This window comes from Phascolarctos cinereus, unplaced genomic scaffold (genome assembly GCF_003287225.1).
Source record: "Phascolarctos cinereus isolate Bilbo 61053 unplaced genomic scaffold, phaCin_HiC Scaffold_2;HRSCAF=192, whole genome shotgun sequence".
Lineage (NCBI taxonomy): Eukaryota > Metazoa > Chordata > Mammalia > Diprotodontia > Phascolarctidae > Phascolarctos > Phascolarctos cinereus.
This window is the reverse complement of record NW_027555625.1, coordinates 61,876,083-61,899,953: the sequence shown is the minus strand read 5'-3', so window position 1 is coordinate 61,899,953 and position 23,871 is coordinate 61,876,083. Positions and strand designations below refer to the sequence as shown.

The following is a 23,871-nucleotide window of genomic DNA, read 5'->3' as shown; positions in this document are numbered from 1 at the left end:
GACTCTCTAAACCGTCCCTGTACTTCCTGTCACTTGTTAGCTTGGTAAATAATGCTGAAGTAAAGAATCCTGGAGGCTCTATTCCATCCAGGTGTAACTGGCCACACATGGCCAGTACTGTGGGACACAGGTGATAGGTGCCGGGGGTGTCCAGTACTGGTCAGGGTGACCCTGTAACTAAGGGTGTTGTGAGTAGGTGTATGTGACCCTGAGGGACGAGGAATGTTGATCTTGTAAAAAAGGATGGGGGGAAGAAAATGAACACTGGCACCGTCCTTCTCAAAGGCATAATTCTGTTTCATAAAGAACGTGGATGGTTCCCTATCAGCCCTGCTCTTAATTCAGGTGCCCAACTCCTTGTAGGCAGCAGGGCTCTTTTGGGAGGGCTCTGTACCCGGCTCTATGCCAGGTGAAGTGTTTTCAGGGTGGGGAGGACAAAGCCAGACTGACAGGTCTTTCCTGTCTCTACCTCCTAAGAGGGGAGGTACCCTTGGCCAGTGACTGACAACCCTGGCCCTCACCTGCCCTGCAGGCCACAGGCAGGGCCTAACCCCCATCCCTAGCTCATAGCTTCCTGATTTAGGCATGGGGGTCCCCAGGTAGGTTGTCATAGGCACAAGACATAAGCAGTAGCTTTAGGATGACCATAACCATTAGATGGCCCTGACTCTGAGGAAGTCTGTATGTGAGAAAGTGTGATGGTGGAAAAGGCACCTCCATCTTAGACTAGTTTGAGCTGGAGGAGAGGAGGCTCCTTCAGAGGTAGATGCCTTCCCCTCCTCTAGATCCTCTGGGCTCAGAAACCTTCAGAAAAGAGGCTGGGGTGTCCAACAGGATATCACAGGGTCTCAAGTCAAGGACTGCGATGGAGGGGAGTACTTACAACTGGGCTGAGGGTGCACATGCTCACCTGCCTCAGGCAGGGCTGGTTTAGCAGTCTAAGCTTAGAGGGTGGACCAGCCCCAGTGCCACAGGAAAGGAACAAGACACTGGGCTCACAGAATGGGCAGCTTTATTGTTAAGAGAAACACAAAAAACTTACGGTGAGTTTGAGAGAAGAGAGATACCCCATTTTGTGGAGGGCCCACACAGCCCCTGACTTCTGTACCAAAGCCTCCTGGCTAAAGGCAGTAGGGAGAAGAAAGGCTTCTTAGTTGCCAGAGCCAGAGCCCTGGCTCGTGCTGGTGGGGGTAGGTCTGTGGATGTGTGCATATAGGTATGTGTGTATGCTGGGGGAGGGATGAGTATGCAGGGTACTCCCCTGCCTCTAACACCTACATATCACTTTTCCACTAGGGATAGGTCCCTGGGGCAGCTGAGAGGAAAGGGGCTGGCAGGAGGTGGGGAACCTAGGGGACAATCAAGCTGGCTTTCCAGGAGGAGGGGGGAAGAGAGGGCACCAAAGTGACCACATGCTTCTCAGATGCCTTTAACAGCTGTAAACATCAGGACAGGGGTACCCCTGTATCCATCTCTCTTTGGACAGGGGTTTTAACAACACAGAAGTTACAGAGGCTACTTGTGGGGGGTGGAGGCTCAGCTTTGATGCCAGGATCCTAGACCCCTACCACTCTAGCCCTGACACAGCTCCAGAGGACAAAGTCCGGGGCGGGGAGGGGGAAGGAAGGGGGAGCCCTGCTTCATCAGCATTAAGTGCATATGGAACAGGCCAGAACAGTGACCGCATTATCAATACACACATGCCCAGTACCAAGGGCTCACAAGCACCCACACACACATGGAGCCCCACTGCCCTTCCCCAGGGGGCCTCATGGAATCGTGGCCCAAGGATAGTGAATGGGAGATGGGAAGAGGGAGCTAGAAGATGGGGATGTAGTTGTCGATCTTGGCCCGGTGGCGCTGGGCGATGCACTCGGCAATCCACACGATATTGCGGCACTCCTGCTCCTTGAGTTTGACAAAGGCATAGAAGACACCAAAGTGGAACTGGTTGAGGAAAGCCAGTTTGTTCAGCTTCACCTGCCAGAGCAGAAGTGGTGTGTTAGCCCAGGCGCCCTGGCCACGGCAGGCGCCCCCAACGGTGGCTCACAGAGGCCGAGAACAAGCATGACAGAGACTCCCAGCGCTGGGCTGGCACTTTCCCGCTGGGCCAAGAAAACACCCTTTTACCTCGTGCTCAAAGAATCGGTCCTCCAAGGTCTTATCGCCAGGATTACTGCCGGCCCCTTCAAAGAGCAGTTTATATTCCTACATGGAGATAATGGGGAGGGGGGGATGCTTAGGTGGAAATCACAGTGGGAGTGGTCCTGGGGAGGGGAAACGTGTGAGGGTGATGGGGGGGGAATGGGATGACACTGGTTACAAGACAGCAAAGAGGAAGGTGAGGCAGATCCTGCCAGTGAACGTTTGAGGAGGGCCTTGGGAATGGCTCTTGGCACTCGAGTGGCAGGGCCCAGTGGCACATGAAGACAGGAAAGGTTGAAATAAACAAGGGGTCTCACTGTTTTCCTTCAGGGTGGAGGAGGGGAAGGAGGCGGGGCCCCGGCACTGGCGGGAGGCAGCTGCTCCCTCACCCCACTCACCGGGTAGTAGTCAGCCACAGTCTTGACCTGCTCGTAGTCATCAGCCCGGGCCAGCTGGGCCAGGCCCTCGGGGTAGAGCTTCCCACAATGTGGGAACAGCTTGGCCCGGTCCTCCTTGGACAGCTCAGTTCCAAATGAGTTGATGGTAATGATGAATGCTCTGCGGTCAGCCTCAAACTGGCATGGATAAACGTACATTGGGGGTGAGGGTGGAATGGTCAACTCATGAGCACTGGACAAGACCGCTTTGGTCAATCTAGTCTCAGCCTCCCTTGCTATCCTTCCCTGTGGGACGATTCCCTTGGGGGTGGCACTGGAGGGAAAGAGGGGTGCTGAAAGGAGGGCTCAGGCACGGACAAACTGAGGCAAGGGAGACTGGGAGGCACTTACCTCCAGGATAGGACACATGGCATCTGCGGTGGTGCCCCCTAGCAAGGCGCAGAACTTGTAGAAAGACTCTAGGTAGGCCTGGAAGGAGAACATTGGGGGACAGGTTAGCCAATCATCCTGTTCCTTCCCTGGTCTTCCCATTCCCACTGGCCAGTCCCACATATGAGGAGGGCCTGGGGGCAATGGGGCTTGGCCCTTCTGGCCTATGCTCAGAGCATCTGGGTAACGACCTTCCTCCTCAGACCCATGCCTCCCCTCTCAGTGGCCTCTCTGGGCTGCCTGCTCTGGTGAAGCTGTAGAATACTTTGACAAGTCTCCCCTCCCCCCTCAATCATGGCTCTGCCACCCATAACCTTGGGCATCATCTGTTCTGGGCCTGTTTTTCCATCTGCAAAATGAGGGGGATGGGGTGGGGTGGACTGCATAATCTTTAGGGGTCCCTTCCATCTCCAAAACCTCAGGCCTCATCCGTGGTCTCTCATACAGCCAGACCCAGCACAGGGCTCAGCATACTGCAGGTACTCCTCTAGGCCCTGCCTATGGGGGGAGGGGTCAGTTGGGCGCTTTATACTCAATTCCCACAGAGCCTTGGTCTTATTCCTGGTCCAGTGTTCTGCCACAACATGAGCTTGTAAAGCCAGATAGAGGAAATTACCGCAGAGAAAACAGCTGGCCCGCAGTGTCAGAAGGATAGTGTATGGGAGTGTGAGGACACAGGAAAATCCTAGAAAGCATCTGCGCCATCTGAGGCTCCCTGCTTCCGGATCCAGTCCAGCCTGTGCTTTGGTCTTATTCTCTGGTGCTCTCTTACTACCTCCTCCTCCTGCCATGCTGCCCTCTCTCCCTGAGCTAAGAAGGGCTTTAGAGATCACCTAATCCTACTCAGCACAGCTAGAAATGAGAAAACGGAGGCCCAGAGACATTATGGGACCAGTCTGAAGGAACTTTAGCAGTCATCTAATCTAACCTACCCTGAGGTGTTACAATGCTGAACAGTGACATCAGTTCACAGGGACTTCACGCCATAGAGGCCAATCATCTCGTTAGGAGATACTTTTCCCATTTTACAAATGAGGAAAACTGAGGCTGCACTATACCACCGTACCTACTCAGAGTTATACCACAGCTTCCCTTTTCCCCTCTCCACCCTGGCTATTTGCTGCCTTCCATCACCAGATGCCTAGCTTCCTCCAAAGCCAGGGGGAAAGAGGGTAGAGAGGGACCAGAGAACTTTCTCGTCCAGGTGAAGCTATTCTTTGGAGACCCAAGGAAAGGCAGGGAAAGGGGCCTCTGCAGGGCAGCTCCCACAATGACAACTGGTAAATGGAGGCTGCAGTGGCTGACTTGAAGGACCTGGAGTCACCAGGATTGGCCTTGTCTTGGTGAAGATGAGCCCTGTAGACAGATACAGCCCAGACTGAGCATGGCTGCAGCAGGCTGCTCATCTGCCCCCATCTCCTCAGGCTTCTCATACCTTAGTTCTGCCCTCTCCCCCTCCTTCTCTGACATCACTGACATTGGCCTCCTTGCTGGTTTTTGTACGAGAGGCTCTCTCCTGACTCTGGGTACTTTGCTGGCTGTCTCTTCTCTCTAGAACTATTTCCTTTCTCATCTCTGCCTCCTAGTTTCCCTGGCTTCCTTGGAGTTTCAATGAAAGTCTCACTGCATGAAGCCTTTCCCCAGCCCCCCTTAATCTTAATGCCTTAACAAATGCTTGCTGACTTACCCCCATTATTGGTACCACCTTAGATCTGGGCCTAAAGCTGATGCTGGGCCAGATCTACCGAGGGATCCTTTCCTGACCATGTCAGTCCATGTTCCTCCTCCAGGCCAAAACCAGATGTCTTTTCTTAGGCCTTTCCACTCACTTCCGACATCCTCTGTTTTCTCTATGGGCAAGCCTTTCTTCATCCTCAGGCAGACCGGTTTACCCATTCACTTCCCCCACTACCGCTAAAGGAAACTCCTTACAGGTTTCTGACCTCTTAACTACAGCAATACGATCACTTACACTTCAATACTTAAATCATTCTGTGACTTCCTTGTGCGTATTCTCTTCAAAGATACAAACTAAACTAACTTTCTGGTCTTCGAAACTTCTATGTTTTTTCTATAAATCCTCCACTACAGTCCACTACACTGGGGGTCTCCTCGTAAGTTTCTTAGATTATGTGTTTAAATAAATCAGGTTAGAGTTGTCTCAATTGCATACCATATATTATTTTTATTCTTCTAATTTGGTACTGATTAAAAAATGTTTTTATTGATATGTTTCATTTTTGCACTGAGTAAAATTTACCCTATATTCCTCCTTCTCTTCCCTCCCAAAGAGTCATCTCTAATAACAAAAAGGTTTTTTTCAAAGAAAAAGTAGAAGAAAGAAGAATCAGTAAAACTGATAAATACAATGAAAAATCTACCAATATATGCAATGCTGCACACTTGTGGACCATCCTGTACCCCAATCAAAGGAGTACGGGGAGGAGGGGCCTTCTTATCTCTCTTCTTTGCGGCCAAGCTTCTTTTCTGGAATTCTGCAATGTTCATGTTTGTTCTGCGCTAGCTGTTTTATCTGTTTACATTGCTGTAGTCATTGTGCATGGTTTCTTGGTTTTGCTTACTTTGCTTTGCATCAGTTCGTGTAAAGTCTTCCCTTGCTTCTCTGTACATTTGTTGTTTCTTACAGCACAGTAATATTCCATGACATTCCTGCGCCACGATTTGTTCAGCCAACCCCAAATGATGGGCCTCTCAGTAAAGGCCTAAGTAGAGGGCTGTTTCCAGCTCTTCGCCACCACAAAAAGTGCTGCCATCAATACTGTGGTATATATGGAACCTTTCTTTTTTTTTTTCTTATCAGTTTTGGTACTGGTTTTGATCTTTGCTCTACTATGTCAAAGCTCCGCCAGTTCAGAAGCAAGTGCCTGGGAAATGACATTCATTTTGACAAGTAGTTGCTTCCTCTCTCTTCACATGCAGTCAGTTTCCATTTCTGGAACATGATCTGCTATTGAGCTCTCCCAATGAATGGCCAGTGCTTCCAAACATTCTTCTAGAAGCAGACAGTGACAGTATATGGGTGTGTGGCTCTTACTCTTTGGCCTCGTATTGCAGCCTCCTAAGCAGCATATCCAGTGTTTGAGAGATCGCCCATCTTTATAGCCACCTTTGTACTAAAGTCACCAAGTATCAAAGTAGAGAGTGATTTAATTTGGAAAGTCTTAGCAAGACATCCTTCACAGAATCAAGAAATTCTCCACAGAATTTCTCCATCTCTTCATTCTCTGCAACAGATGATGGCGCGTAAGCTACAATGGCCATCATGGTCCTCTCTTTGCTGAGCTCTCTCATCATGAGGGCTACAAAGCTTGGTCTTGGGATTCATGACAAAGCCCAGTCTACTACCTACTTTGTTCACCTCTCCTTCTGTTTATCTTCAACTTACCTATATAGTTTCTAGTTTCATTTATCGTGAGAAGGTTAACATTAACAGCATTCAGTTTCTCCAACAATACTATAATTTGGTCCTGGACAAGGCACTCACAAAGGCACTCACATGCTTACAGTCCCAGTGATTGTTAATGTTTATAGGGGTCTTAAAAATTGCAGTTCTTGGCCCTCTCTGGTCCTTTTCCAGATTATTACCACATAAGGGGACCACAGAGCATTAAGGGCTATTTTTAATTCTTTTTTTGTTTCATGGGATATTACAGCAAAATAATTCTTTCCTTAGAGGCTAGCTGACTGACGATGAGCTTACCCTTACTTAGCTAATTTCATTTTGGGAGAGCAAAATCTGTTGCTGGGACTGTACTCAAAACTTTTGTGGCATGATAAAATCTACCTGAGCTTATGTTATACTGCCAGCCTTTAAGACCCCAGAATCATCTTCATACTATGAGGAAAGAGAAGGACTTTTGTGGCACTGTAGAATCTTGAGACACACACAGTAAGAGAAGGGGGCTATTTCTTCCTAAGGGGCTTGAAGCGATTCCCAGTTGGAGCTCAGCTTAAGAGGGAGGGGAGAGGGGCAGAATATAACAGCTGAACCTCTGGTGCCTTAAAGAAAAGGTAACCTAGGATCCCCTGCACTATTTTATTTGCCCACATTTTACTACACTGGGGGTGATATAATTCTAAATTCCTGAAAACCTGTCAGCTCTGAACTACAGGAACACCTGGGTTTATGGAATCAGAGGCAGGGAAAGCTAACCCCTAACCTCGTCTGTTCACAATCTCAAGGGCGAATCACTTGTCTCTGGTCACATACCTAGTAAATTTCAAAGCTGGGATGGAAGCCAAGTCTCTTGCCTCTTTCCATCACACCGTGTTGCCCCTAAATTAGGGCAGTGATCAAGTCCGTCCCCTTCTATCTTAGAAGATTAGGAAACAGAGGCCCAGAAAGGTGAAATGACTTGTCCCTGGTCACAAGACAGCACTAGCACTGGGATTCAAACCTGGGTCCTTAAGAACTCATTGCTAGTTTCCTTCTGCTGTGACACTGTCAAGTTTCCCTAAGCAGCCTCGAAGACCGGCCCCTCCCTTGCCAAAAGGCCTCTAGGGCAGAAGCCTGGTGTGACCGGCCCTCCAAACAGTGAGTGACACGGACTCTTCTAAGTCTTTGCCACTGTCACTAGCCAAAAAGGCCATTTCTTTTCCTTGATCTGCCAGAAGGTAAGAAACTCTCTCCCGCCTCAGCCTCATCTCATATATCACAGGCCAAACTGTCAGCTCCATTTTTGCTGAAGGATCATTACTCCCAGGGTGGATGTCAGAAGCACGTCACATGGGCTGGATATTTTGGGTCCGGCAGCAGGAACAAACCACTTCTTACTGGACAAATTGGACTGCCAGCCGCACAGGGAAGAGCGATGAGTGAGTGGCAAAGAGGTGTGGGGAGGGGGGAAGGTAACAACCAAGTACTGTAAAGCAGAGCCTTCCTCAGGGCTGGCAGTCTCCCTTGCCACGGACTCCTGCAGTAAGGAGGCAGGGAACTCCAGATTTTCAGAAGGATCTGGTAGAATCACCATTCAATATTAATTTAGATTTATTACATAAAACCCTAAACTTCTTCAAAAAATCTAGGCTACCTGGCTTTGAGCCCCTTCAGACCAGGTCAGTGCTGAGAAGAAAGAGCAGACATATTCAGGCTGGGTCTGTGCCCTACACAAGAACCTAAGTTCTTATGCTGTGTCTATACCTTACAAGCTCTGATGACAGCCTGCAGCCAGGTATACACTCCCCCACCAAAGGTGCACCTGATGGTACATTCACCAATGCTCTGGCACTATTATGGGATGACTAAAGCCAGTGGTTGCTTCTTCCCGGGGACGACAATGGGATGCAGAGCATGAATCTAGGGCTAGAAACTCCAGAATCTTTGAGTTGGAAGAGTCTTTGGGGGTCTAGTCCAAACTGTGCCTGAAGAGGAACCCCTTCTACAACATTCCTGACAAGTGAGCAGCAACCCCAGGCTCCAGCTGAAGACCTCCAAAGCTACTTAGTGAGAGGTTTGGCTACTCTAAGATGGCTGCACCTTGAAGTCATGGTGAGGAACAGGGCAGGGCTCTACAGGTTAGGTACCAGCCTCAAATCCATGCTTCCTTCTTGCCTCGTGACCCGTGATTTAGGCCAATGGCAAACACACACCATGCATGTTGCCAGCCTGCCCTGGGACATGCAGGGAATAGTTACCAAGTACAAACTGGTTATCGGGGCAGGGGTTGGTGGTGGTGGTATAGAGGACACGTCAGAAAAGCAAGGAGACTCTCCTCTGAAGAGATAGATTCTGAACCCTAGAGAACAACTGTATCTCTCAGACAGACCCTATCCTAGCCAGGTAAGCTGCTGATAGAGGTGCCGAGGCAGAGCAGCAAAGACCTTCTCCTAGTTAGGGAACAGTCTCAAAGAGGACCATCATGCCACTTTGCAAAATCAATTCTGTCAACAGAAAATATGGGGCTAGTAGGCAATGGGGAGTGCAGGGGAGAGAGCAAAGCGTCAAAGTCTCATAGGATTTAAAGCTGGGAAGGACTTTAAAGTTAATCTAGGCCAGCTGCTTCATTTGGAAGAAAAGAAACTGAGGCCCAGGAAGGAAATGACTTTCCCAAGGTGGTCCAAGTTGAATGCTGCAGACCTGAGATTCTGGCTTCAGACCCAGTTCTTTTTACATAAAAAACAATATTGCCTAATTAGTGTCTTGGTATGAACCTTTTGCATTCAAGATGAACTGGAAGTCTGAGGAAGGTAGGTACTACACACTCAAAACCTGGCAGCTTTGCCATGACAGGGTCTCTTTGGCTCATCCGAAAGGCCAGGCCTCTCAGATCACCCTTTTTGCAAATCCCCTAGCACTTTAGCACATCCTTCGTGGTCTGTCTCCTAGATTAAACACAGATTCCCAAATGTGTTCCTCCTATCCAGTACAGATGCCACTAGTCTCATTAGATAGTGCCTTAGAAGTCTCCCCCAGAAGGTGTGCCCACTGCAGGCCTGGCACATACCACTTGGCTGGGGAAGCCCTGGGGAGATGACTTCTCCTACCTGTCCACACCTGGGGAGCCTTTCCAAACCTGAGGGTTTCCAGATGTGCCGGGGCCTACCCATAGTCTCTCAGTCCTACTGGTGATTTCGTTCAGGGCTGGACTTTCTTATTTCTTATTTGTTCAGACGAAACTTCCAGCCTGGTCCATGGCCCCCTTCTCCACTTCCTCTAACTCCACTGTTTGCCCAAGAAGCTATTCTGGAGTAGGGGAGATAGGTGGGGTTCTTTATACAATAACCCTAATCCCATATAATAAGGAAGGAAGACCTCAAGATGAAGCAACAGAAACGTTCTGTATTGTCTCTGGGATGCCTGGTCCGATGGGAATAAAAGTCACAGAATGACCAAGGCTTCTCCCCACTAAATTCCTCGGAATTCTGAAGGGCCCAGCTGGCTGCCCAAAGCCCATGTCAGCTGCCTACAATTCCCATTCATTATAGGGCAGGAGGGCTTAGCTAATCTCCCCATCTGTGGCCACTGGAATGGTAGAGCCAAGCAGGCAGGCATCCCTGGCATCAACCCCGTAGGGTCTTTATGTTTACAATCAATCCTCTGAGCCAGAGAGGGCTTGGGTCAGTGCTTTCTTTCTCCCCACCCCTTCAGGGTAGAATAAGCTGATGACTCCAGCTTGAGCCGGTCTTGATAAGGACCTCAGGGTATAGGTTGAGGTGGTGAAGGGAGAAAGTATGTTCATAGTTCCAGCCCAATCCAGGGGCAGAGATGTTGCAGCTGGGCCAGCCAGAGCCTGGTGGGATGGGATGGGGGAAGATTGGATATGGCAAGAGTAAGGATGCATGGACATCCCCGTTAGCCCAGCTCTCCCTAAGGACACTGATCTAGGCCTCCATGGAGTTAACGCAGGCCAGAACTGAAGCATTGGTCAGGAAGTGGGGGAGGCAGAGAAGGGGGCACCATCAGGCCCAGCTGATTTTAAGGAAAAGGACTGGAGCCATGGAAATGGACTCAGAGTCAGGAGACCTGGGTTCAAGTCCCAGCTCCACCACTAACTTTGTTCTTTGATTTGAACATGTGATTTCCCTCTCTGGGTCTGAAAAATGAAGTCACTGTGCTGGATGTCCTCTGAGACATTTCTGCGCTCTCACAAGCAGAATCTAGGAAGGGGAGGGAAAGGTGCCCACTAGGAAGAAGCCCTCAGGGAAATCGGCCAGCCATCCAAACCCACGAAGGCTGGAGGCTCCCATCAGGGAAGATTTCCTTCTCAAATCCCTGGGTTTGCACGAAGGGCCTGGGAAGGCTGCTGCAGGGGTCCTCTTGCCTACCATCACACCCATAGGTGCGTGCATTACACAGGCCCTATGGTTTACCCAGCTGGGCTCCTGCTGCCTCCTAAGAGCTGTGGGTTGGGGAGAAGAGCGGGTGAGGAAGGCAAGAAAAGAAAGAAGGAGGCCACAGCCACTGGAACCAAGCACTCAGGGTGGGGTGGGGTTTGCAGGAGGTGAGAACTGTCCAGCTGGCAGTGGAGACTGGGGAGGAAGAGATGTTCATGTTAATAAAATCAGCAGATGGCTCCCCTGGTGCCTGAGGTCGGCCTATTGAGTCAGCAGGGGCCATTCCCCCATCCCAACAGCTGGCCATTACTGTTCTGTCTCTCAGCCGCCCCTCCCCCTGTTTTGGGGGGGATGGAGGTGCCTAGCTAACAGCAGGAGCAAGGAGACCTGGTTCCTGGACCTGGCCTCTCCGTCTCAGATGCCTATGGCCTAGCTTCTTGTTCTTGTGCTCTCAAAGATCAAAGCAGTTTCAGGTATGTGTTAAAGTCAAAGCGTATGAGGTCTGAATTCTTGCCACTCCATCGATTACTGGGAGGAATGGGAGGATGTGAAAAGAATATTATGGATCATTTAGTCCAATCTCTTTCTGTCTGCTTACAGAAGGGGAAAACCAAGGCCCCAAGAAGTAAGCTGATGTTACAGAGAGGGTCAACCTTAGAATCAGGACCCCTGCCTCAACACTTTATCTTTGTGTGACCTCGGCTAACACTTACAAGGAAAGTGCTCCGAGGTCCCTCCACTCGTGAACCCATTACTCTGGGGACTCTCATTGCGGTGACTTTTCCCACAGACACCATCAGGAGCTCATCTGTCACTGAGAGGGTCAAGTGCCCTGCTCACAGCCACACTGCTCGTATTGTGTCAGGGGCAGGACTCACACCAGAGCCTTCCGGGGCTGCGCTCTATTCACTGTGCCAGTGTCTTGGACAAACAGAAGTTGTGGTAATCGAGTGATTTGCTCAAGATCACAATCAGGATCCAAACCTACACCCTCGGACTCTGTATCCAGTGAGGTTTCCACTGTCCCACATGGACTCTTTGAGGCTGGAAACCTCCTTCAGGTCCCCCCAGCCCCATCCGAGGGGCCACATTTACTCCAGGGGGGCCCCAGGAAAACTAGGCAGCAGTATCCTCTACCCTGACTGCTGTGCTCTTCCTCAAACAAAGTCCTACCAGGACTAGGAGACTGGCCTCCTTTGTGGGATCTGTCAGACAAGGGCAGGTGCTCTTCTGATGCACTACCTTCTTGGAATGCTTCCTGGCTAGTGGTTTAGAGAAGCCAATCTCCCCCAGTCTCCGAGGCTGACCTATTGGTTCTAGGGCTAAATCCTGAGCTTGAGACCCCCAACAACTCCTTAGTTTATCTTTGCCTGCTCACCTAAACACCCCAAACCTATACCATGAAACAAACAAGAGAAGCTGGAAGGCAAGCTAGTTTTCTGAAGAGAACAGTAACTTCCCTCCACTCACCACCTCCTTTCCTGCCCTCCCTGGGTACTTAGAATCATATACAGAATCACAGGATATCAGAGCCGAAAAGGACCCTAGGCATCATTTCATCCTGTTTTCATGGATGAAGAAAATGAGGCCCCAGAAAGTTAAATGACTTGCCAACCAGTTCACAGTTTGAACCCAGATCTTCTGATTTCAAGTGAGTGACCCTTTCCATTCCAATACACAGGGTCCTAAACTTCTGGAGAACAAGGGCAGGGCAGAAAGGCCGCAGGCTGCAAAGCTTATCCCTGCTGGATACTCTCTAAGCGTGCCCCTCAAACTGAGGCCAATGGGGAGCCAAGGATATCAGCAGCAATCCCCTCGGAATTCCTTGCCCCCTTCCTGCCCACAAGGACCTAGTCTCACCACTAAGAAGCCTGAGAGTTAATCAATCAGGCCAGCTCCTTCCCTGGACAAGGGGCACAGCTCACAGGAACCGTGCACTCTCCTTCCTTGGCCCAGCTGAGACCACCTGAAAGGGACACAGTGGCAGGGGCTGGCTGAAGCACGCACTTCCCACCGAGGTTGGCAGTCAAGCCTGGGGAGGGATAGTCCCGCTTGTCCTGCCCCCTCTCCTCAGAGCGTCTAGGCTGGAGACAGCCTGAGAGATCACATCAGTCTGAGGCCCTGCCTTGACTTGGAGGGAAAGGTGCCTTCCAGAAGACAGAGTGACTCGCCTAGGGAAGTCAGCAGAGAGAGAGGAGGAATGCCCATCCTCAGGCGTGCGTCCCCATTTCTATGGCACTTGCCCTTGTTTTGTCCCTGGTGAAGCTCTGTGCCCTTCCCTGCCTGGGCCTAGGTGCCCACTCCTGGGCGACGGGGCACACATGAGGAGGGTGGGGAGTGATCCTGAGCCGGCTCCGACAGGCCACAGCACATGGCAGTGCTCGAGCTGATCTTATCTGGCCCCACCGAGGGTGCCCTGGGGATGGAGAACCTGTTCTCAGCCAGGTCTTCACGCTGCACTGAGCCCCTGGGAGCAGTACCTGGCTCGGCCCAAGCTCCAACGTGCTGCATAAATCACCCTCCCCTCCACATTCCGCTCCGCCAGCAGCTGGCCAGACCCCCGGGGAGGCCAACAAGGCCCCACCGCGGTGGAGAGGCTGGCTGGGCATCCTCCTCACCCTCCCACCCGAACCACAGATGAGTTCTGGGGGGGGGGTACCTTGTACAGAGTGTTACGGATGATCTCGATGTTCATCTCGTCGAGGTCCTGCTCAGAGATGCAGTCTTGGAAGAACGCAGCTGAAAATGGAGAGACAGGCAGGGTAGGGAAGAATCTGGCAGGTTAAGGCCCCTCTCCTTGGGGCCAAGCTCCTTGTGAGGGAGGCCTGGGGGAGAGGAGAGATGGAAGGAGCCCAAGGAAGGGACTTGACAGTGCAGCTGGAGCTCAGGCGAGAATCCAGCTCGGGGTAGGAGAGGACAGAGGGTCGTTCCCCCCCAACCCCCCAGGGTTCCAGGAGTTAGCCCCCCTGCCCCAGAATTCAATCTAGGGAAATCAAGAGCCTTCTCCAGGCATCCTCTTCATGACTCTCTTGGATTTCCAAACTGCTTGGAAGTGGTGAGGCAGAGATTCGGTAACACGTTTGGGCTGATTTAGGGCTTCTTCCTTGTACTTTTATTTTCTAGAACTGATTTATAAATAAGAAAACTGGCAAGTGCTGGGGCCATAACATGATCTAATCGCCTCTGGTATTGACCCAAAAGCACACAATGCCAAGGACATGCTTGCATAAGAGGCCATAACTCCCCCTTCTCCCCAATGCACACACTCTCGCCTCCATGTCCACCAACTGCAGCCAAGACTCAGTGAGACCACCAGTTTCTGTGACTTTCTTCCAAGCTCTGCTTGAGGACCTGGGAAGACAGGCATTGGGTGGGGACCCAAGGGAAGAAGGTGACTCCCAATCTACCTTTAATGAGAATCTTCATCTTTCCGTCTATCTATCTATCATGACCTTTATTGGGATCATTCATTCATTTATTCATTTTAGGCCAAACTAGTCTCTTTCTCTGCACAACCACTAGTAATGGTCTGGTCTAGTCTAAGTAGTCCCTTCCTTCCTTTGGATTCTAGCAAAACCTTACTGAAAAATCCAACCACTGTTTCTAGGGAAAGAGGAATGAAAGTGACAGGGAAGGAGCATGACCTTCCTCCTTCACTTAGGACACTCACTGCCAGGTAAGGTTGTACTGGTGGGGAGAAACCTGGTGCAGTGTGGGTGGGCACCTGGGATCCAGTAGAAACAAGGGTAATAGATGAAGGCTGGCAAGAGACAAAGACCTTGGAAATTCATTAAATTCAACTATATGATTTTACATAGGAGGAAACTGAGGTCCCAGAGCTGGTACACAGGGCCAGACCCTATGCTTCCTGCCTCCCAACCTAGAACTCTTTCCATCAAATATGCAGTACTTATGGCAAAGAGGATTAATCAGGAAACTGGGACACCTGAGTTCAAATCCCAACTCCCAGACTAACCTTATAGATATTAATCTAAATCTCAGTTGGTTCATCTGTAACATGAGAACAATATTACTTATGTTTCCCCCTTAGAGAGTTATTGTGAGGAATGGTCTTTTTTGTGAGCATTAAAAATAAAATATGAATTATTATTCAGCCTGCATTGTGTTTAATCAATGTATTCTTCCTGAAAGTGGTCCTTGTGTGGATTCATTTTGCTAGGCTACAATTATTTGTTACAATGGTTTTTCTCTCCTCTCTCCATTTTCTCTCTCTCTCTGTCTCTCTCCCACCTTCTCTTCTTCCCCTGCCCCCATTTTAATTGGGAGAAGAAGAATAGCCATAGTGATGTCAAAAAGAGAGGGCCATTGGAATTTTTTAAAAAGCACAGCGGGTAGGAACAAAAATGCACAAAAGATAGCAGAGAGAAGTTCAGAAGGAAGCACAGACAAGCAGGACAGTTTTGAAAGTAGCATGTAGAACTGACCTAGAGACTCATAGCTTCATAAAATCTTCTTTTTATACTCTCTGCTGCAGAAGGAAATGCTTTTTTATAATGTTTAAGCTCGTAATAAAAAAAAACTCTAAAGCAAAAAAAAAATACTTGACTCTCTCTTCAAGACTACCGTACTTCCTATGCATATGTCAAAATCAAACAACAATCCATGAGCAGCTGTCATGGATTGCTCAAAAGTTCATACACACAAAGATATACATGTCATATGTTCATCAGATTTGCAGATGACATAAAGTTGGAGAAGACTGCTAGTTAACATATGGGACAATAAAATTAGCATCCAAATGAATTTCGACAGTCTAGAAGATTGGGCTGAATCTAAGAAGATAAGACTTAACAGGGATAAATATGAAGTCTCACACTTGGATCCAAAAACTCAAGTTCACAAGTAGAAAAGATTAGGGGAGGGGGAGAAGGAGAGACTACACTAGAAACATGTCTGAAGATCTGCAGGCTTCAGTGGACTAAAAACTCAGTATGAATCAAGAGTATGATATGGTAGATAGGGGGGAAAACATAAAACAAAACTCCAAAACGATGTTTGCTTAGATTGAGAGAGACTGCATGTGCAGGACCCTGGTGGTTCATAACTCCTCTCGACTCTGTCCTGGTCAGACAACATCTAGAGTACTGCTCTAGATAACCCATTTTAGAAAAAGTACTGGCAAGCTGCAGGTCTTCCCAAAATGGGCAAACCTGACACTGGCCAAAGGCCGTATTTCCAAGTATTTTAAGGCTTTGTCATGTGGAAGAGAGATTAGGCTTGTTCTGGCCCAGAAATCAGAACGAGGAATAGGGGGACGTGAGGAAGACCCTTCTAACAATGAGAACTGCCCCAAAGAGGAATGGCTGCCTCATGTAGTGAAGGCTACTTGGAAGCTGTGTCGTACGGGAGATCCTTTTTCTGGAGGGGTTTGACTAGATGCCTCTGAGGCCCCTCCCAACTCTAAGATGCTCTGCTTATGTGAAATACGAGGTAACATGGGCCCAGAAAAGGGCCACAACTTTCCTCAAATCACACAGTGAGAGTCTCAATTCTCTGGCTTTGAAACATATCTTTCCATCCCTTGTTCTGAAAGCAGGCATGGGAATGGGAAGGGGACCTAACCCTGGGGATCAGAGAGCCCAGGCCCGAAGTAAACAAATGGAACAGACTGGGAAGCGCCCAAGGTGATCACTACTTACCAAGTGGGGTGTCCACTAAGATAGCGCTATATAACTCCGCTGGTGTCTGAGCAATGTTCACGGCCTCCATCTGCTCAAAGCTGCCTAGTGGGTGGCACTTGGGCACAAGCTCAGCAATGGAACGTTGGTGCAAGGTCCCTGTTATCAGCAGGATGACATTGTCGATCATGTAACTGTAGCTGCAAGGGAAACAGATACACTGGATTTCAGGGCATTCAGCAGAGGGGCTAGAGATGACCAGGACCTTGCCGGCTCCACAGCAACAAGCCTTGTGCCCAGGCAAGTGGACCTCAGCGGAGGGCCCCACCAGTGCCTTGTAGTCAAGAGACAGCATCACAGTGCAGGCAGTGGAGTGCAATGGAAACACTACGGGAATGAGAAGACTCAATTTCATGTTCCTGCTCTATCATTTGCCAGCTTTTCGCTCTTAAGAAAAACCATTTTACCTCACTATACCTCAGCTTCCCCATCTATATAATGAGAATACTTTCGGTATGCACCTCACAGATTTTTCATGAGGATCCAATGTGGTTTTGACATATAAGTAAAATACTGATAGAAAAGAAACTTCCTTTTGTATGCTAAAGACAAATTCAAAATTACCATGCTAAAACAATTTTGACTCTAAGTTTTAAAATTTTAATCTAATATGCAAAAGGATATGTTTTAATCACTACTTTTCTTTTGGTGGCTTTTCACTGTTCCAAATTGCCCAAAATACGCCATCTTCACTATCAGGTCTATTAAGGATGAAGTTAGAGACCACAGACAGGTTATATACAAGTCAGATTTAGGGGAAAGTGTGGGCCTGTATTTGGACAAATATCAGTGTGAATTATTATTCTAGTGAACTCAGGGTCTTCCCAGAACAAGTTGGGTGGGAAGGGAGCATATGGTGGCAGAGGCTCCCTAGTTAGGTCCAATATGTTGTTCTGGGGAACAGCAAAGGTGGGGGTTACCAGTTAGTGTTAAAAAACCAAACAACCCCCCCAACCTAGACCATACGGCCATCATGGTAGAGAGGCCTGAGGCAACAAGACCTCCAGGCACTGCCCCCCTACTATCCTTTCTCAGTCTGACTGTTATCCTGGGTGAGGTAATGGAAATCTTGTATCCTAGAGGGGAGAGGATGGTGAAAGTCTCTGTTTCAGAGAGCAGGAGAGCCCACTTGGGCTGCTTTAAAGAAACATTTCAGTCCTGTGCGATCTGTCATTTTTAGAAAGGTACAGATGGCATAGCTGTCCAATTTTCAGAAGACACAAATCTGGAAGGGGCAGCTAACATGCTGGAAGATAAAATCAGGATCCAAAGAAACGCCAACAGGTGGAATGTAAGAAGCCTGGCTAGCCAGTCATTTGTCTGAGAAAGATCTAGGGGTTACCAGGGGTTACAAATCCATAGGAGTATACATAGCAAACACAAAAAGCTAATGTGATTTCAGGTTGCATTAAGAGAGGCAGAGGGTCTAGGGACAATAAGGAATGAGTTCTTCAGTGCTCTGCCCTGGTCAGACCACATCAGAAGAAGGATCATGGGATCACTGATCAATTATGAGCTGCCAGGAACTGCAAGGATCATCCTGTCCAAGCCCCTCAGTAAAAAGACAAAGCAGTTGAGTTTCAGGGAGGTTCAATGACTTGCCTGATGTCTCACTGGGAACATCAGAGGCAGTAATTGAACTTAGGTCCCTGACTCCTAAGACAGTGCTCCTTTCACTAGTCTATGCTGTCTCCTAACACAATAGGTTCAATGTTGACTGCCACATTTTAGGAAGGACACTGATAAGTTGGAGGGTGTCCAGAAGAGGGCAAAACAGGATGGTGAAGGGCCTCAAGATAATGGCATGTGATAACTGAAAGATTTTGAGATATTTAACCTAGAAGAAAAGACTTTGGGAAAACACCAGCTGTTCTACTTCCAGCCTAGCCCTCATAGCCATGTGGGGTGAGGAGTGGAGAGACAACTCTTGGAGAGACAGGGCCAGCCATTCCCCCCACCAATGGCCAACTTACTGCCACTCATGGGGCAGGCACCCTGAGGGAGAGAGAGGAGGCAGCATATTCCAAGCTACCACCTCCACTTTGACCCCCATCTCCCCTCAGACCCTAACACAGACAGTCCAGGATCCTGAACTCGAGTCTTAGGAATATTAGTGTCCCCAAACCACTAGACTTGCTTCCAGTCCAACCCCTATTAGCCATCACTGAAGGGAGGAATCATTGTGGAGAAAGGGCCCACCTTAACGCCACTTGCAACAACCGCTGACCAACTGCCAAAAACAAACGCAAGAGCCTGGGGTGACAGGACCGTCCCCACCTCCTGAGCAGCCCACCAGCTCTCAGCCCAGCCCTCACAGCCACCATCCGAGGAACCAATCCTAAAGAGGGTCAGCAGGGCTAGGAGCCCAGCCATTCCCTCCAAATGCCAACCAGTTGCTACTTGCTGGGCAGGTAAGCTCACCTAGCCGAAGCAGCAAGGCACGAGGAGGGAAAGAGCGGAGGCAGCACGTGCCCAACCATGACCACCGCCCTGGCGAAGGGACCTTGCATCTGAACCCTTCCCTCCCATGAGAATGTGAGTTCCTTGTTTCATTGTTCTGTTTGTACCCCCGTGCTTAGCAGTGGGCGTACAGTAAAACTTAATAAATGTTCATTCCTTCATTCATGTTTGAGACACCATGCTGGGTGCTGGGGATACGAAGACAAAAATGCTGCAGTTCTTGTCCCCAGGAGCTAACATTCAAGAACCCCAACTTGGAGGTTATTCTGACATGGCTTTCAGGTCAGTTGTCTACTCGCATCCTCTCAGTGCTTAACACGTGCTTCATTCATTCATTCATTCATTCAACATGATGGGTGACCAAGTGCTTGAAAGAAGGATTAGACGTATTCCGTTTGGCCCTTGATGGCAGACTAGGAATAACAGGAGGAAGTAGCAAAGGGGCAACATTAGGCATGATGTAAGGAAGAACTTCCTTACCAATGGAGCTGTCCAAAAGCAGAGGACAAAGCTTGGTGACAGAGGGGGGTCCCCCTCGCTTTAAGCAAAGGCTGGATAACCATTTGCTAGGTGAGATGTAGAGGGGATCCTTCCCCAAATAATGGTTGGGTTAAATCACTCTGAGATCCCTTTCCACTCCGAAGTTCTGTGATTCATTGTAGTTCAAACGCCACATTTTACAGAAAAGGAAAATAAGGCCAAAAGAGGTTAATTTCAAGGTCAAAAGGTTCAAAAGTAGTAGAGCCAGAACAAAAATCCAGGACTCCCGGCTGCTAGCTTGGAGTTCTTTCATTACTATTCTGCCCTTCAGCATGGGATAAGAGACTATAAATGAAGGATCTGTAAGAAAGAACTGACAATACTTAGCTTGGACAAGAGAAAATTTAGGGGATAAAAAAGAGCTCATGGAATAGGAATTAGACTAATTCTGGCTGGCCCCAGAGGGCAGAACTAGGAACTGTGGTTGGAAGTTGCAGAGAGGCGAAAAACTTTCTAACCATACGAGTTCTCCAAAAGCGGAATGGACCTCCTCAGGAGAAACCACATAGCACAACACAACAAAGCATCTGCTGCACTGATTTGTACCGATCTGCACAAAGCTCTGAGGGGCGGAGGAAACAGAGCTTAGACAGATTCTAGCAGCGAGCAAGATAAAATGAGAATACGCATGTCCATCACAGAGTCACAAGGTAAAGGCTTCATGAGTTCTGAAGGGGAAGGCCGCCTCAAGTCGTACACAGCAGAAATCAGAGGAAGGCGCACAGACCTGTAACGGTGGGGAGGAGCTCCATGGTGGAAGAGAGGGAAGGGCACATTCAGGCTCCTCAAGTCTCCAGTGTCATCTCCTGCCTACTCTGTATTTATCCTGTAGGTTCTGAGGGACGTACACACTGTCTTCTCCATGAAGGAACGGCCTATTTTTGCTTTTATCTGCATCCCCAGAGCTTGGTACAGATTAAGAGCTTAACAAATGCTTGTTGACTGACTGACTGACAGACAGAGAGCACCTTGAGCAAATGCATGGAGGTATGAGAGTGTAGAGCAAGCTACGGTCCAGTTTGACTGAAACATAAAGAAATGATAATAATAATGGCTAAGAATAATTACAGCTAGCATTACATAGCACTTTAAGGTTTATAAAGTGCTTTACAAATATTATCTTATTTGATCCTCACAACAACCCTGAGAGGTAGGCAGAGAGGTTAAGTGACTTACCTAGGGTCACACAGCTATTAAGTGTCTGAGACAGGACTTGAACTCAGGTCCAGTTCTCTATCCACTGTACCACCAAACTGCTACAAAACAAGACTGGAAAGGCAGGGTGCTGCTAAAATAAAAGGGACCTCTGACACCAAGCAAAGAACTTTAAATTTACTCTTTTATTTCCTTTTTTTTTTTTAAGGCATTTGGGGTTAAGTGACTTGCCCAGGGTCACACAGCTAGTAAGTGTCAAGTGTTTGGTCCGAGACCGGATTTGAACTCAGGTCCTCCTGACTTCAGGGCCGGTGCTCTATCCACTGCACCACCTAGCTGACCCCAACTTTAAATTTACTCGAAAGACAACCGGGAACTTGTCAACAGTTTTAAGCAGAAGAACGATATAACTGTACCTGTACTTAAGAAAGATTATTCTGGTAGTGATGGAAACTCCAAGACAATGTGGTGTAATGCGGACAGGGCGGAATGCATGGGTTCAAGTCCCATCTCTCATTTGCAATGGCTTGTGTGACCCTGGGTGCCGGCCCTCGATGCTCCAGGCAACTCTAAGATCCTCACAAGGAGATCCCTACGTTAATGAAGTCACAGGTGTGTCCCAGAAAGTTGAGTATATCTGAAGGAGGGGCTTACGATACCAGCAGGAGGCTCAGGAAGCTGACCATTCAAAGCTGTGGAGAGACCAAAGGGTGGAAAAGGAATGAACAGAGCCATTGCACTGGACAACTACAAGTTCATCTGTAACCACAATCACCTCCCGATGGAGATCTCACCTAGACAGAAAATGTTGTAGAGACAAACTCCAGGGGAATGGAAGGATAAAACTGTCACAAAGATGGATCAAGACATCTTGACCAAATGAGAGACACAGAGAGAGAGAGAGGGAGAGAGAGAGAGAGAGAGAGAGAGAGAGAGAGAGAGAGAGAGAGAGAGAGAGAGAGACAGAGAGAGACAGAGAGAGACAGAGAATCCCAGAAGACAAAAGCCATGTAGCTAAAATTAGAAGGGAAGCAATTAACTGGAGAGTCAATCCTTGCAGCAAATTTCTCCAATAAAGGTCTGTTGTCAACTATACCTAGGGAATGACTAGATATATACAAGTATCATTCTCCACTAAATAAATGACCAAAGAGTAGGAGCAGGATATTCTACCCTCACCCTTCTCAGATTGGCAAAGATGACCAAAAAAGGAGTAGGGCTGCTGTTGGAGGGCAGATTCACAAATGCACTGCTGGTTAAGTGATGAACTAGTCCGACAGTTCTGAAAGCAATTTAGAATTATACTCCAAATATCATGAAACTGTGCACATTCTTTGACCCACCACTAAAAGGAATATTCCTCAAAGAAACATAAAAGAGGAAAGGACCCACACATACAAAAGCATTTACAATATCACTGTTAGCCATAGCAAAGAACTAGAAACAAAGAGGATGGCCATTAATTGAAGAATGGTTGAAAAAAACCTGTGGTATGTAACTGACTAAAAGGGCAAATTTGGGGGAAACTGAGGTCTGTACGAACTGATGCAGAGTTAAAAGTTAGTAATAGCCAGAAAACTACTTCTACAATGATAACACTGCAAAGAGAAAAAAAAAACAACTTTGAAAGTTAAAAATCAACTATGATGTTTCCTTTCTAATTTTAACTGCACTGTAGTTAGATCAATGCAATGACTAAGGAGTTTTTTCTCCATTAGACTGATGATGAAGCATCTCTTCCACCCACTTCTTAGTGGAAAGAACAACTGGTGCAGAATGAGACATACATTTTCAGACATGACCATTACATAGAAGAGAGAATGAAATTTGGAAGGGGGCTCAAACAGGACAATGTTATAGTACTACTACACTAAATTTAATCTATATTTTAAAAAAAAGAGCCGTATGTAATGAGTAGTTTCAGAAACAATCCCTATTTTCTGGTCTTCTTTGTAAATAGAAATGTCATATTTATTGATGATTTGTAGTTCATAATTTTAAAAAATTTTTTAAAAGATTTCATAAGTGACCATAAAGGGCAGTGGTCAGATCAGTCAAAGGGCTATTATGTGCAAGGCACCATGCTAGGTGCTGAAGATGCAAACACAAAACTGATATAGGCTTTACTATAAGTCAGGGACCATTCTGGGAACAGAAGCTCAATTTCAAGGGATTGAGGAGACAGTGAGTGCATGGTAAAAAAGTGTAAGCACTGGAAATAACTTTTTTTTTCCCATTAAAAAAATTAGCAAAATCTGCCTTCTCTCCCCCCAAATGAAAAACAAAACTCCTGTTACAAACACATATAGTCAAGCAAAACAAATTTCTACATAGGCCATGTTTTTAAAAAAAGGCTCATTTTGCACTTTGGAGTCCTTCATCTTTCTATTGGGAGGTAGGGAGCATGCTTCATCATTAGTTCTCTGGAATTGTAGTTGGTTATTGTACTGATCAGTCTTTCAAAAGTTGTTTGTTTTTACCATACTGTTGTCTTTGCATAAACTGTTTTCTTGGTTTGGCTTACTTCATTCTGCATCAGCTCATAAAAGTCTTCCCAGGTTTCATTGAAACCTTCCATTTCATCAGTTTTGTTTTGTTTTGTTTTTTAATAGCACAATAATATGCCATCACATTTATACACCATAATTTGTTCAGCCAATTGAGGCACTCCCTCATATTCCAATTCTTTGCTACCACCAAAGTAGGTACAATAAATATTTTTGTACATCTTCGGTTAGAGTTTGTTTTGCCTAGGATTAATTCCACCCTTAATCTACTTTGCCTTTTAGTTCTCCTTTCTTGCTTCTCCCTATTCCCTTCTGCTTTCCTGTTAAGTGGAATGCTTTTTTTTTTTTTGCTTTTTTTCAGTGAGGCAATTAGGGTTAAGTGACTTGCTCAGGGACACACAGCTAGTAAGTGTCAAGTGTCCGGAGTGGGATTTGAACTCATCTCCTCCTGACTCCAAGGCCAGAGCTCTATCCAATGCACCACCTAGCTGCCCCCCAATGGAATGCATTTCTATACCTAGCTCCATGTGTATGTGTGTGTATTCTTCCCTCCTTTAATCATTTCAGATGAGAGTGAGGTTCGAACGTCACCTATAGCCCCTACCCATCCCTCCTTGTTTGTATAGTCTTCCAATTTGGCGCCCTGATTGTGTGAAAAAATTTTCCCCAATCTTTCTCTCTCTTCCCCTCCTAGTGCATTTTATTTTCCCTCCCTTTCCTTTTATTCTTTTAAGATTATCAAAA

The 23,871-nt window shown here is 47.7% G+C and overlaps 1 protein-coding gene across 1 annotated transcript in view; it reads right to left on the bottom strand.

The window, feature by feature from the left end:
- Positions 1–995: 995 nt before the first annotated feature.
- ATP6V0D1 (ATPase H+ transporting V0 subunit d1) overlaps positions 996–23,871 on the bottom strand; it is a 111,005-nt gene continuing 88,129 nt past the window's right edge. Inside the window, exons 3-8 of the mRNA XM_020989344.2 lie at positions 16,427–16,605; positions 13,426–13,505; positions 2,934–3,011; positions 2,544–2,720; positions 2,131–2,208; positions 996–1,980 (exon numbers count right to left, since the gene is read on the bottom strand). Coding sequence (XP_020845003.1) covers positions 1,819–1,980; positions 2,131–2,208; positions 2,544–2,720; positions 2,934–3,011; positions 13,426–13,505; positions 16,427–16,605 — 754 coding nt within the window. The 3' untranslated portion in view covers positions 996–1,818. The remainder of the gene's footprint in view (positions 1,981–2,130; positions 2,209–2,543; positions 2,721–2,933; positions 3,012–13,425; positions 13,506–16,426; positions 16,606–23,871) is intronic.